Raw genomic sequence first — 14,585 nt, forward strand, 5'->3', positions numbered from 1 at the left:
AGATAGAGATTCAGTTGTATTCAAGAAATTGATTTAAGTAGAACGGTGAATGTTTGGTACTCAAGAAAGTATTTGTTGAATCATAACCAATATTTTAACAGTTGAAAATGGGAATTTCTGCTACCAGTTTTGGTGCATTGTTTCCCTCTCCAAGAGCAAGCCAACTTCCCCACATGGTCTGCTGAAGTTCACTATTTGTAAATATTTATCTCACTTGCATAACATATGCAAATGTGTATACACACACATATAAGTTTTGAATATATATGTGCATGTCCTAAATATATACATGCATACATCATATATACAATACGCAGTCACTCATTGCTTAACGACATGTTCTAATGTCCTAAGAATGCATTGCTAGTCAATATCATCGTCTTGTGAACATCACAGAGTATATTTAGTCTGCTCCACATGTAGGCTGTGTGTGTGCGCTCCTAAGTAACAACACACTACAAGAGTAAACCAAACACAAGAAAAAGTGATACAATGAAGAGATACAATAACAGGAGGTGCATGACATTGCTATTGGCATCACATGGCACACTGTATTACAGTAAACTTGATAATGAAGCTGAAGGATTCCCAACCCCTAGGGATGTTGTGGCTGGCATAGGTGGCAGTGCAATCAATGTCATGGGGTTGTGCTGAAGCTGGTGCAAAGAAACCCATTGTGCAGCCAGTTGTATAACAGTATAGCACATAGTTATATATAGTACATCCTGTAGGTGATGAGAAAAGGCTGCTACTGGTTTATGTATTTACTATGCTATACTTTTTTTAATTTATTTTAGAGTGTACTCCTAATTATTTTTTTTAAAGTTTACTTTTATTGATTCTTGATCTTACTTCTTGTGCTTTATAAGTCCTGTTAAGGAAGTCAGTTCCTAAGCTGAAGTGGAGAAGATTTGGGCCTGCTTTTTCTTCTATTAAGCACAGGGTCTTTGGTCTACATTGAGTTAAATTTTGTGCAGGGTGAGAGAGAGGGGTTTAAATTCATTTTGCTACATATGGGTTTCCAGTATTCCCAGAACCATTTATTGAAGAGGCTATCTTTTTTCCAATGAACACTTGGGGCACCTTTGTCCAGATAACTGCATTTAAGTGTGTTTGTCTCTGTGTCTTCTATTCTGTAACACTGCTCTATGTGTTGGTTTTGGTGCCAACACCATGCCATGTTTCTTACTGTGGCTCTGTAGTATATAGTTTAATTTCTGGTATTGTGATGCCTCCTGCTTTCTTCTTCTTGCTAAGGATTGCTTTGGTTATTCAGGGCCACTTATTTTTTTCAAATGAGTTTCATAATTGCTTTTTCTAGTTCACTGGGATTTTAATAGGAATTGCATTAAATCTGTATAATTCTTTGAGTTGTATGGTCATTTTGATAATATTCTGCCTATCCAAGGTATCCAGTATCTTCTGAGGTTTTCCTTAATTTCTTTCTTTAGAGTTCTGTAGTTTTCATTGTAGGGGTCTTTCACCTCTTTAGTTACATTGATTCCCAAGGTTTTGTCTGTTTTTTGTTTTTGAGGCTATTGTGAATGGGGCAGTTTCCCTAATTTCTCTTTTAGTGGACTTATCACTGGTGTATTAGAATGCATTGATTTATGGGTGTTGATTTTATATCCTACTACTTTGCTGAATTCATTTATTTAGCTAGAATAATTATTGTACAGTTGTCTGAATTCTTTTGGACTATTCTCTTAGACTTATCAGATTCTCCAAAGAAGACTCTTAACAATATTCTACCTAGATGCATGATACCTGTTTTCTGAAGCACCCCAGGTCAAACCCTCTCATTCTCTCAGGTACCTTCCCACCTGCCCACCACCATGTCTCTCATTCTCCCAGGTACCTTCCCACTTGCCCACCACCATTGTTAATATGGAGGTTGCAAAAAATAAAGTCAACTTACTTTCCCTCCCCTGTTGGCCAAGTAAGAAGCAATGGAGGTCAGCAGGCTATAGAGTTATGGAGAGAGCAACAGACCAGGATCATCTGTAATCACACACATCCTCCAGTCTGCCGAGTGATAGGGGTTGAGGGAGAGGGTATTGAGCCTTGCAGGGCTTCAGAGAGCAAGGAGGCTCTGTGGGTCATGAGAGGATCCCTGAATTCTCGTTTAGTCTATGCTCATTCAGCATTGTTTCTCACTGCACCCTAAAAGAAAGCATCTCTTGCAGTATTTGAAGCTTTTTTATTGCCACAGTGCAACGTGGACTTGAAATAACTAGTAAATATTAAGTATCTGAAATATGATGAAGGGCCATGAGATGAAAGAAAAACATGTGAAACATGGATAAGAGCTGCTATAGTTCGAGAGACTATACTGAAAAACAGCCACCCAGAGGAGAAGAGAAAAAATAAAATGGAACGGAAGAATATACAGTAAAAATGTAACTATCACTAGTGATGATGGCTTGAGGGTATAGAGCACAAAAATGCTTTGTGAAATGAGTTCTGTTTCTTTGTTTCACCAATAAAATTCTCTACAGCACTTAGCCACAACTAACAACATCAAGAGGGGTATTGAGAAAACTAAATTAGGATAATAAAACCCAGTGATATCATGACTCTTTGAAAATCTATAGCTCTTTAATTCCATCCAATCACTAATTTGAGTCCAAAAGTCAAAAGTACTTTAGAATACCCGCTGATTTCAAATGTGGCTCTTAGTCCTTTGGGCTCCCCAGAGCTAAAGGTAAATACCTCTCTACAGATTTCTAGGTGAGAGTGGTAAACAGGAGTATGAATGCATTTGTACTGTTGATTCTGAACCCAATTAATCAGAAGAAAGTATGTAAATGTATAAACGAGAGAACTTGAGTTCTTGAAATGTTAAATAATAAAATCATGTTCATGCTTTATATTGTTAGATACTTTTAGGATATTACACATTATTGATACAGTTAGACTTGAATCTGGGCAAAATATTAAAGTAAGTATTTTCATCTGCTAAAATTTCTTCCCCAACTACTAAAAAAAACTATCGCAAAAGCCAGATTTTTTATGAAAAAAATAAATAAATCATAAATTCATAAATAAAGGAAATCTTTCAAGAAAAGAAGGATATATAAAAATCAATAGACTGATAGACATAAGTGCCACATTGATTCAATTACTTATTTCCTACATGTTTCTGTGTTTTTAAATTGTGTGACTGGCCACCATAAAAGCCTTTGTTATTAATATCACAAATATTAAAACACCTATGATTTATTAAGAAAACCAAAACCAAACTGGTAAGAAATGTGTAAGAAAATGGACAATGTGTAAGAATAAGCAATATAGAAAAGGTGAATTAAAATGGTAAGGAAACATGAAAAGAACGTTTTAGTCTTACTAATCAGAATGGCAAAAAATTAAAATGATCAGCTATATTCAATGCTGGGAAGAGTAAAGGAAAATAGTCCATCTGTGGTTTATAGTCTTGGAGGCAAAAGTTCTAGTCAAACTCATGAATAGAGGAACTGTATCTCTGCCTTAACAAGCAAGATCATTAAGTATCTATACAAGATAAATAAAATCATAATGGTTTTATAGTAATATTTACTCTAAGAACATTTATAAGAGCAATAGTCAGTAAATAATTTTAAAATTCCAAAATAAGGAACTGTTAAAATTATGGTTTATTCAGAGTATGGAATAATATACAGCTATCTGAAAGACTGTTACAGCATAATAAATTGATTTTAAAAGCTATTCATGGTATATTTTAAGTGAGAAAGATAATAAGTATTATTATTTTTTAATCTTTATTTATTTATTTTTATGTGGTGCAGGGAATCGAACCCAGGGCCCTGCACTTGCTAGGCGAGCGCTCTAAGGCTAACCCACAACCCCATCCCTAGGTTATTATTTTTCTAAAGAAAAAAAATACTCAAAATACCATGTATGCAAATATAGGTATAAAAGCAAAGTAAAAAGCACAAAACAAAAAAAATACATTATGTTGCAAAGATTGATGTAAATAACAAATGGAAGGAATGAAGACTAATCATGTTACTTCAAATGCATGCATAATACTCAACTAGTTCTTAGGATCAAGAAATGAAGCCATTTGAGTTACAAAATGTAAGCATGCTAAGTCTTCAGATATAGTTTTGGAATCTTCTAATCCATAATATATGCTAAGGAGAGTCCCTTGTTTTAAGCTTGAAATTTTGTAATGATTTCTCAAGATGGCCCAATCTCAGAATTTCATTCTTTTGAAACAGAGTCATCAAATTTCTAGTAAAGGAAATTAAAAGAAGCAGTAGATAGAACTTTTATCTGTTTTATACATACAAATGAGAAATCGGGGGGCTGGGATTTGGCTCAGTGGTAGAGTGCTAGCATGCATAAAAGCCTGGATTCAATCTACAGAACCATTAAAAAAAAAGAATGAAAACTTATATACTATGAACACATCATAACACCACTTTGGATCATAACCATGCTTTATGTTGAAATCAAATGTCACTTATGTGTGGGGTTCTAGTTAAGAGATACTGAACTCCTCTACTAAAAATAGTGTTAAAATAGGATTCCAGTGTATCCCACTCACTGCTGGCAAATGCTTCTCCATGAAGGAAAAACAGAATGTGATCTAAATAAATATTCTCCAGTGAAAATATTGAATGATAAAAGTTTCTACCAACTAAACTGAAGCAATGACTATATTTCTTTTCTTTACACAGAAAATTTTAACTTTAAATTATGGTTAGAGATGTTAGACTTAGGCTCAGTAAAATGCACATAAAAAGTGGTAACCGTTGGCTTGAGAAATCTCTTTTCCTACCTTCACATTATCTGGATGGAGCCCCCCAGGGTGCTTGTCCATGTACTGACATAAATCAGTGTGCTAGAAGGAAAAAGGGAAAATGTATTAATATCCCTCTGGCTGTAACATGATGAATCAATATTTTTCTACTTCAAAGTCACCATTACCTTCTGAACAAAGCAAATACAAGACAAGTGGGTGGATTTTTTAGTGCATGCACTGTATGCTCACCACCCCCATTTTTAACCACAATTGAATCATTATCTTTACCTCTAAGTTTTATGTTAAACATGTCTATGAATTAAAAGGAATATATGTCCATAATTTGTCAAGCATTTAATTTCCTCCTCATTAAATATATATCACTAAAATTTGACTAAAATAATAAAAATAAAAGCCAACTAATCAAATTATAATTTTAATTAACTCATATTCTCCAATTACAAATGTAGGTTATTATTATTTATTTCATATGAGACAAAAACATTCTATCTAAATCTATTACTCTAGTAAAATTTATCACTGTACTTATTTAAATTTTTCATGACTATATTCACAAAAAAATAAAGTTTCCACATCTCCTAAATATATGTGAGCAAATAAACTCTATAAATTACAGAAATACATTTAAAATTATAAAGCAAAGATATCCAAATATATACTAACAAGAATATCCCCAGATAACATTTTATGGTGTTAATCTATTAAATATGGAAAGTTCAATTTGACAATAATTATATTTTTTCTTAATTCCTTTTCTGTTTATATTGTGAACTACACACAATTTTTGAAAAAAGTATGTAGAGTTGTTCTCTTATGGCTACTATAAATTGAAATATTTAATTATCCTGTAAAAGCCAATGGACAGGAGCATTTGTGTCTCATTATTAGGCTTGACTTATTGAGTCAATATGAGTTTTATAATATATTCAAGAACCTTGCTGTAGCCACCAAGACAATTAAAATTTTGTTACTGAGTTGTTATTGCATGCTCGATGGTAAGTGTTGAGGATACAGAGGATGCAGAGCAGAATTTGTCCTTCATTCATTTATCCTATTACTTCTTGAGCCCTTGCTATGTTCTAGGCATCACACTTAGTCACCATGACATGATGCAATAAAACAGATGTACAGGGGGAAAGAATAGACACACCAGGAAATAGTACAGTGAGCTACATATTATGTTAAGAATGGTGCTGCATAATGTTCCATTTGGCTTTGCTCTACAATTGGTAAACTTCTTTCATCCTTTGCTGCTCATGTCTTACTTATATATAACTTCTTCTAGAGGCCTTTCTGAAATCTTTAGACTATATTATGTTCCCCCCTTCTATATGTAAGGCAAAGCCAAATAAAGCAGGACAGAATAAGTGCTAGTAGACACATTCTGACACATAACTACTGCCTATATGTAGGACCACATCCAAAGTTTATGTGTTGAAGGCTTGCTTGATCCCTGCTGGCAGTGCTATTGGGAGGTGATGGAAATTTTAAGAGGTGGGGCCTACTGGGAGGGAGTAGCTCACTGGGGGCATGGCTTTGAAAGGTTTATTCTATCCCCAGTCTCTTCCTTCCTCTCCCTTTCTCTTTGCTTTCTGGCTGCCATAAGGTGAGCAGCTCTGTTCCACTATGTGCTTTCCACCATGATGTTCTGATTCACTGAAGGTCCAAGGTGACAGGGCCAAATGACCATGGACTAAACTGTGAGCCAAATTACACCTTTTCTTATTTAAATTGATCTTTTCAGGAATTGTGACAAATGATGGAAAGTTGATTAACATAAATGGGAAAACATTTCTACTCCTCTAGACATGGGAATGATGTTCTTAGTATATTTCCAATGATATTAGCATAATGAATTGTAGTAGAGACCTTCTCCAGAAATTAGTTCTTTGGAACTTTGATAAAAAGTTTTGCAAACATTTTAAATTTTAAAACCCATATTTCTTTAGATCCAGGGTATGTGTGTGCACAAGTATACACACTTGTGTGTGTATACTTGTGCACACACATAACAGATATACACACATGGCTGTTACTAGCTGTGTAGCCCTGATCTACATAACCTCTGTATATAAGTACTATCTTCATCTGTGGAATTATAATAATCCTAGTACACCTACCCCATATGGTTTGGGGGGAAAGTAATGAGCAAATATCCATAATACTTTGAGAACTTTTCCTGATACCTGGTAGATACTATAGATGATGATGATGATTTTCTATCATGTGTTTAGGAGTAAAACCAGGGAGAAATATTTAAAAGTATAGAAATTTAATAAAAAAATGTTAAATCTATAGAGAGAGATCCCAGGACTGTACTTCACCTTGATGTGCATGTTTCTCCCACCTGCATGGCTAGACATCTCACTCACCCTTCTCAGCTCCTGCACTCCTCTCAAAGCACATCTAGCAAACACAACAGGAACCTCAGATTGCTCTGGGTGATTAGGAGCAAGAATCCAAGAAATTTCAGATAGAAGAAGGGACAGGAAGCAGTACAAGGCCATACTTTGTACCCCAATATCCATGTGTCACAAATTTCTTCTTTACCTACATTAAAAACTGTCTCTTTCCGCTAATTTTTTATTGGTTCTTTTTAGTTATACATGACAGTAGAATCCATTTTGACATAATTATACAAGCATGGAATTATTCTAATTCTGACACCAGTGTCTTTACTTCCCTTTCCCCACCCCCCACTCCCTTCCCTCTATTGATCTTTCTGCCATTTACCATAGTTATTTTTTAAAATTAATTTCTAGTGGATGTACACGATGGTGAGATTCACTGTGTGTATTCATATGTGTACATATGCCCTCCTTCTTTTGAAATGCACAGTTGTCTATTTGGCTTTGCATTAGGTGTGCCCAAATTATAACTTTCATTACATCTTTCTTCTTCTTCTCTCTCTCTCTCTCTCTCTCTCTCTCTCTCTCTCTCTCTCTCTCTTTTTTTGATACCAGATATTGAACCCTAGTGTGCTTAACAACTGAGCCATATCTCCAGCCCTTTCCATTTTCTTTCTAATTTTAAGATAGGGTCTCCCTAAGTTGCTGAGGCTGGCTTTGAGCTTGCGATCCTCCTATCTCTGTCTCCTGAGCCATGGGGATTACAGGCTAACATCTCTTCTTTCTAGACAACTTCTTTCTTTAGTTCTGTTAATTGGATTATGTGACCTTTATGATTTACGGTAGTCTAGAAATGTAAAACCTAACAAAGCATGCCAGAAGGCACTTCTTAGTCATTTCAGTGTTAAATTCATTGTAGGTATAAGAGTTCTGAACAGAAGGCCCCTATGACATATAACAAACAGATCACTCTCTTGGAATACCTTGATAATATTGGATCCACCTGGCTTGATCTCTGACTATTTCTTGTTTCTAATATCAAAAGGAGCATGCACAGGTAGACTAGCTCCTTGATAATACCTATGAGTGTCTGCCATGGCTCTGAGCTAAAACTCCTCCTCCCTTACCACACTGTGCCTCACCTCATCCACCCACACCACTCCTCTCATTCACTCCATCACTGCCGCTGTTCTTCAGCATAATACCACTAAAGCAGTAGAAGTGCTTGTGTCTGACAGGTTTGTGTCTGACAACTGCCTAGAAACAGCACATCAGTATTCCATAGAGTGGGTGGTTTTGAAGGAAGCTATCAAGGGTGGCTAGACTTACAAACCAAGCAGAAGACAGAGGGAGTGCAGCCAGTAGCTCTAAGTCTCAATCAACAAGCACATATTCTCCTTGCTGATTACCCACTGGGTAGCATTTATTTGGTTATTTACAAAGGTACAGAAATGTTTCTAAGGGGGAGGGAATTTGAGGAGAGGATCTGAAATCAGAATCCCTTGGAGGATAAATGTTTACTGTAGAATAATTTGTAAGACTTAGAATTTTTTTCCTCATATTGATTTCTTGTGGCTGGATCAATTTCGAAGGCAGAAGACAAATCTCCCTTTGGAAAAGGCAGGACATGGAAATAATATGGAGAATTGAAAAGTCTTTTTACACATAAGCATTTTCACATAGTATAGTCCTGGTTAATTTTAATCATAGGCAGGAAAGGGAATGACAATGACTGACACTAGTTATAAGCTGCATGTACCCATGTGGCTTAAACATAAAGACATGGAAGAAAGCACCAAAGATAAATTATGTATATCCAGATAACCTTTAATAATGTATACCATGGAAAACACCTCTTTTGAAGAGGACCAGGAGAAAGAGGCCAGCAGGAGGAAAAGATGGGCAACAGCTGGACTGTGACATTGACTTCCATATTTTCCACTCCACATCCCTTACATTTTTTAAATCTTACCTGGGTCAGAAAAAAGAAGCAATATCCCTCTACATAAATCCACCAATAAGAAAGCTAGATGAAGCCCAAACAATCTGTTGGACACAAAATAGGGCCTAATTTCCAGGGCAGAAAGAAGTATGTGTCAAGTGTAAAGTAGGCTTAGCCATTCAGTGCATGCTGATGTGTCTTTTGATTTTATCTAACTCATTATTCATGAACAGGGATTTTCCAGTAATTTCCCTTCAAATGGTTGAACCTCATATTCAAGAGGCATCAAGTTCCTCAGAGTAATTCTGATTTTGCAATAACTTTGACTTTCATATTGGACTTTTCTCATCGAGCAAATAAATCTATTTCACAGAACACATGTGTTTGTTTCCATTTTCCTATAATGTTAAGGATGAAGTTCCACTATTTGTCAACTAATTCTGATGTCTTCAGAAGCACTGCCAAAAATATTAGGTTGAAAATAGCACAGCCTTATTTTTAAGCAACTAGGCTAAAAATAAGGAGGTCTTCTTGTGGAGATAGCCAACAGAAGCCCTCATTTTGAAGTTTGGTAGCAGAGCCTCTGTAGCCCTTACTTTTGTTTCACTTAATTTTCCATTTATCGGGGAGAAGACAGGAAATGTATTCAAGCTTGGTATAGATTTTATAACACTTTAAAGACCTCTGTTTCACAAGCATAAAAAAACTGAAAGATTACAGAAGATAAAATCAATTCTAACCTAATTTTTAATAGGTGGGCTTGATTATTTTATGATTAAACACTGAAGTTCAGTTCATTCAAAACTTACCTAACCAAATACAACAAAAAATTAAGTGGAAACATACGATTTAGACAGCTAGAATGTGTTAAGAGCTAGCTGATAACATGTGCAAATTAGAAGCATACAAACACAGAGCCCTCCCTTGCCTCATTGATCTTTGTTTAAGAAGTTGTCTAGTCTAAGAAGTTGTCTAGTCCACATCCAGGTTTGACTCTAGATCCCCCAATCTGATCCAGGCAAGTGGCCCATTATAGAGAATCTTTAAATGATAGTCTTAATGGCAACAGATCATATAATTTCCAATTTTCTGAAGGAAAAGCGCAATTTTTCCATTCTTCTATGATGTCCCATATGGTCTCCAAATTTAAGCAATGACTCTTAGTGTCATTAACAGTGACTCTTAGTGTGACTGAGAAAGCAAGTGTAGACAGACTGTTCTATGACTGGCTAAGGTCACTTTTCTTACTATTGTCCATGTCTGGGACACAAATGACATCTCTCTCTCTCTCTCTCTCTCTCTCTCTCTCTCACACACACACACACACACACACACACACACACACACACACCTGCATTCTAAAACCACACTGAAAGGATGGCTATGGACATAGGAAGAATGTACTAACATTGTAGTTTTTAATATATTTCACCTGTAGCTCATTACAGTCATAATTCACTGGGGAATTGTAACTGCTACAGGGAATTGAAGAGAACTTACGGAAGGAAAGCCTCCTTTCTTCTGCTGCAATCATAGACATTTTCCTCTAGGTATAATCTCCATTTTAATCAGCCCACATTGTTGTAAGAATTAAACATCAAATTACTGAGCAGTTAGATTCAAACTGCTCTTACAGGCAGTCCACAGATTTAAATTGACTTTGAAATTGTATTTTTCCCTGTTCAGATTTAAAGTACTCATCCATTTCATTCCCAAATCATAATTAATGAAATCATAATGTTGTGAGTTCCAAAACATAAGACTTCTTCATTAACAAGGAAATAATGAAAATCAACCTATCCTTTAAAACAAAATCACAGTCATTTAGAATACTTAATAGAGGAAATCTTTAACTACTACATATCAGAGGGGCTCATTTTTAAAACAATAGTTATGAAAAAAAACTTTGTAAGTACTTAATCAAATATTAGTCAGGCTTCATGCTAATACATTAAAAACCCCACCATTTTTAACAGCAAAGACAAGACATTCATAAACCTATACAAATATGTTATCTCTTCTCTATGAAGTGGACACTCTAATTTCAACTAAAGTATTGTGCTTCAAATTACATCATAAGACACAGTATGACAATGGAGATGATGTGGCCTTTCAATCTATTCCATCATCACATAATCAAAGATATATTAATCCCCAATATTTCACTGTGCCTGCACTATTTTACATATATCAAACCCTTTTTCTTGGTTTTAAGACACATAGAAAATATTTGAAATTCTCTGATATACATATCCCCTAGAGAGGGAAAGGGGAGTTAATCCACAAAGCAGTTTATACTACATAAAAATTCTTCCGTAACAATCACAATGTTACAATGCTACAGTCTACTCCTAATTAAATCATCCATTTCTTTTTAATCATATAATGTATTCTCCTTTTGGGGAATAATAAACCTATATGTGGCTGTCCCATAATTCTGCTTAAATGGTTCCAGCTGTCATTTCTGAATCCAAAATACATGAGCAGCCTGAGGCTGGTGACTGGAACAGGAAGCATTTCCAACCACATTCCCATCATGTAAAACCAGCAACCTGAAAAATTTCTTCTATTAAAACAAAACAGAAAAAAAAGTACTATTTGACTTCTGGCAATGACATCATAGAGAGACAGACTGGACAGTTCTGCAAGGCAAAGACTGTTGCAAGCCATTCTTCTCTGATAAAAAGGAATGCAGACACTCATGTTCCAATGGTTATATCTGAAGTCATTTCAGATCACAGGGGCTAATTCTTAAACCCAAATGTAACTACCCTTATCTTTGTCTACGTAATTTATTTTTGCTTTTATGAACTTCAAAGAGGTTAAAATAATTTTTCTTTTTATAAGATAAAAAATTCAATGTATAATTTCAGGATGTTTCAAGAAATTGGTGGAAATTTTCTAGAAAGACATTCAAACAGAACCATACATTATTCCAGCATTAAAAGAATGTGTAAAATGTGCCCTATTGGAACAGTGGAGGAAAGGGTTATCCAGCAGCATTTATATGCTCTGGGGCAAACCATCTACAAGCCTAAGCCATATAACAAATTTTAACAGTGTCAATATTAAATAGCCACATAGAGAAGATGTTCTTGCTATTTTGAGATCTAGTTGATTTTTTAAAGGAAAAATAAAAAGCTAAAGAGAATAAGGAATGGAATGTTCTGATCATCTAACTTCCTCAAGAATTTGAAAGAAGAGAAAAACAGGTTAAAATGGGCCACACAAAGTTTTTTTGTACTTAAGATACAAGAAAAAGGAACAGGAATAGCTCTCACTCTGAAAAGACTTTCTGGAGCTGCTCTGCTAGAAATATGGAAAACCCTAAAATTACAGGTGGGAGAAACATGTAGGAAAGGAACTAAAAAAACAAGAATTAAAGAGGAAAAGAGAAGAAATAAAGAGCAGGGAGGGAAGACAGAGGAAACAAAGGTGACCACTCTGGAATAACTTTGCTGGCTACACAGTAGATATGAGTCTTATTTATAAGCTTGGTGCTAAGGGATTAAGAGTAATACCCACATAGGGACTGTAAGGCCAGAATATGTGTCCTAGAAAACTCTATGACTACACTGTAATAAGCTTCAGGTACATGGTGTTCTTAAATTTTAAAAACTATAATTCCACAGCATATCATCAAAAGGAAAATATTTTAAAACATGTAATTTGGTAATATTTCAGTCACCTTTCTGGCATAAAATTTTATCACTTTTCAAATTCGTATAATGAGTGAAGGATTGTAAAATGTATAAAGATAAATAAAAATATTCACTAGTTAGGAGCATATTGAAGACCTTGGGGAAAATATAAATGACAGTAAAATAAATGCCAATGAATTCATCCTTTTCTTAAGTAAAATGAAACACCTACAACCTTGTTCATATCAGTTGATCCAGAGATAACAATTTGCAGAGGCTTTTTCCCAAGGCAATAAATACAGAATAATGTATTAGAAGCAAAATATCATGATTTTGCAATGCAAAATTCCATGAAGTTCTTCAACATGATCATGAATACATGATTATTTATGGGATAAAGGTTGCAGGATACAGACTACAATATGGACTAATCAAAAATCTCTTGAGTTGGAGAAATAACTTGAAAAATAATTTTATATTACAAATAGAGCGTTCACCTAAATCTTCCAGGCTGGAGGTAACACACAGTAATATAAAATGGCAAAACTTTCACAGAAAGTCCTGTCAATCAATGAAATATATGAAATGTCTCTTTGTTATGTATAGGATTAAAGAGGACATTTATTCTTCTATTCCTGTAGTGTACCTGAAGTATAAGTACTTTCAGTTAAAGATCTTGCTTTCTAAATAAAACTTCATTTTTAAAATATTTCAATACAGTATGCATAAAGGGTCAAAATTTAGGTTTCTCAAAATCAATGAGTAAAAGGATCACACACTATTGTTTCAATTCAAGTTTTTCCTACAGAGTACAATGCTCTGAAGCACTAGATATTTATTAGTAGTTAAATAAACTGGAAAGAATACAAAAACTGTAAAAAATTTCTTTCAAGTAGCTTTTTTAATAACAAACAAATCTCCTGAGATCACAGAATGGGGAGAAACAAAAATCTCATGAATTCTTTTATAATAAGTACTTACAAAAGCTAAAGTAGAGTAGAAATTCCAAATTATCACTAGACAGCTACCACCAAAAGGCAAATTGCTAATTAATCTGTGGTAAAATAAATATATTTGCCCAAAATTAAGTCATCATTCTCTTCTTTTTAGCTACTATCTTTGCACAACCCATGAATGAAGAAAACATGTTAATCCCTGGCTCTGTATATATATGAAATTAGACACTTTGTGGAGTGGAGGAGAAAAGAGCAGTTTCTTCTCAATAGTCCTCTGAAAGCCCTCAATGTCAGACACTTGACATATTTGCAGATACAGTGGATGTTTTGTTATTATTGCCCCTCATTATATGTTTCACACTTTTATGCCAACATGGAGTTAGTGGAGCTGAGCTAAAAATATCCTTCTATTCTCTTGACTTAGTGCGATTTGCCATGAAAAGGTTAGTGAAAAAACTTTTCAAAAGAAAGAATAAAAACCTCATGTAGTCTATCTGGATAAATTCAAGTAATGCTTTTCTAATGCCATGGCTGAAAATACCAGTTGAAAGTCAGTTTTGATAAATTAGTCTTTATGACTCTTTGATAGAGGTTGAGTTCTCCAATTGAAGGTTGGAATACTGTGTTTATTAGAAAAAAGGAATCAAACAGGTTTATTAGCTGAAATAAAATAGAAGGAAGTGAGCCTGGATAAAGGAAGTCAAACTAAGATTTTAGTTAATAAATCTTTGCCCAACCTAGCACCAAAAACAGGCTGCACTGGCATAAAATGTCCAGGTCTCTACCCTTGCCTTTCAGAATCTCCACATACAAGATGCATGGGTATGACCTCATTCAGGGTGCATTCTGCCAATGGGACAGGTCCTGGAGGAGCCAAAAGCTGGAGGAATTCTACTGGTATTAGTTCTCGAAACTGGGCAGCATGTTCCT

General features: G+C 34.9%; 1 protein-coding gene and 1 long non-coding RNA gene across 3 annotated transcripts in view; one reads left to right on the plus strand and one right to left on the minus strand.

The window, feature by feature from the left end:
- Positions 1-14,585, minus strand: part of CDK14 (cyclin dependent kinase 14) — a 600,063-nt gene that overhangs the window by 313,005 nt on the left and 272,473 nt on the right. For both annotated transcript variants that reach the window (XR_014021222.1, XM_081287662.1), the window contains exon 7: positions 4,784-4,846. Coding sequence is in view for 1 of the 2 variants with exons in the window: in XM_081287662.1 (XP_081143788.1) it covers positions 4,784-4,846 (63 nt within the window). In the remaining variant the exon portion in view is untranslated. The remainder of the gene's footprint in view (positions 1-4,783; positions 4,847-14,585) is intronic.
- The window catches only part of LOC308645477, a 95,492-nt gene that overhangs the window by 19,464 nt on the left and 61,443 nt on the right, over positions 1-14,585 (plus strand). The window lies entirely within an intron of this gene.

This window comes from Spermophilus citellus (genome assembly GCF_964194105.1).
Source record: "Spermophilus citellus genome assembly, chromosome: 3".
Lineage (NCBI taxonomy): Eukaryota > Metazoa > Chordata > Mammalia > Rodentia > Sciuridae > Spermophilus > Spermophilus citellus.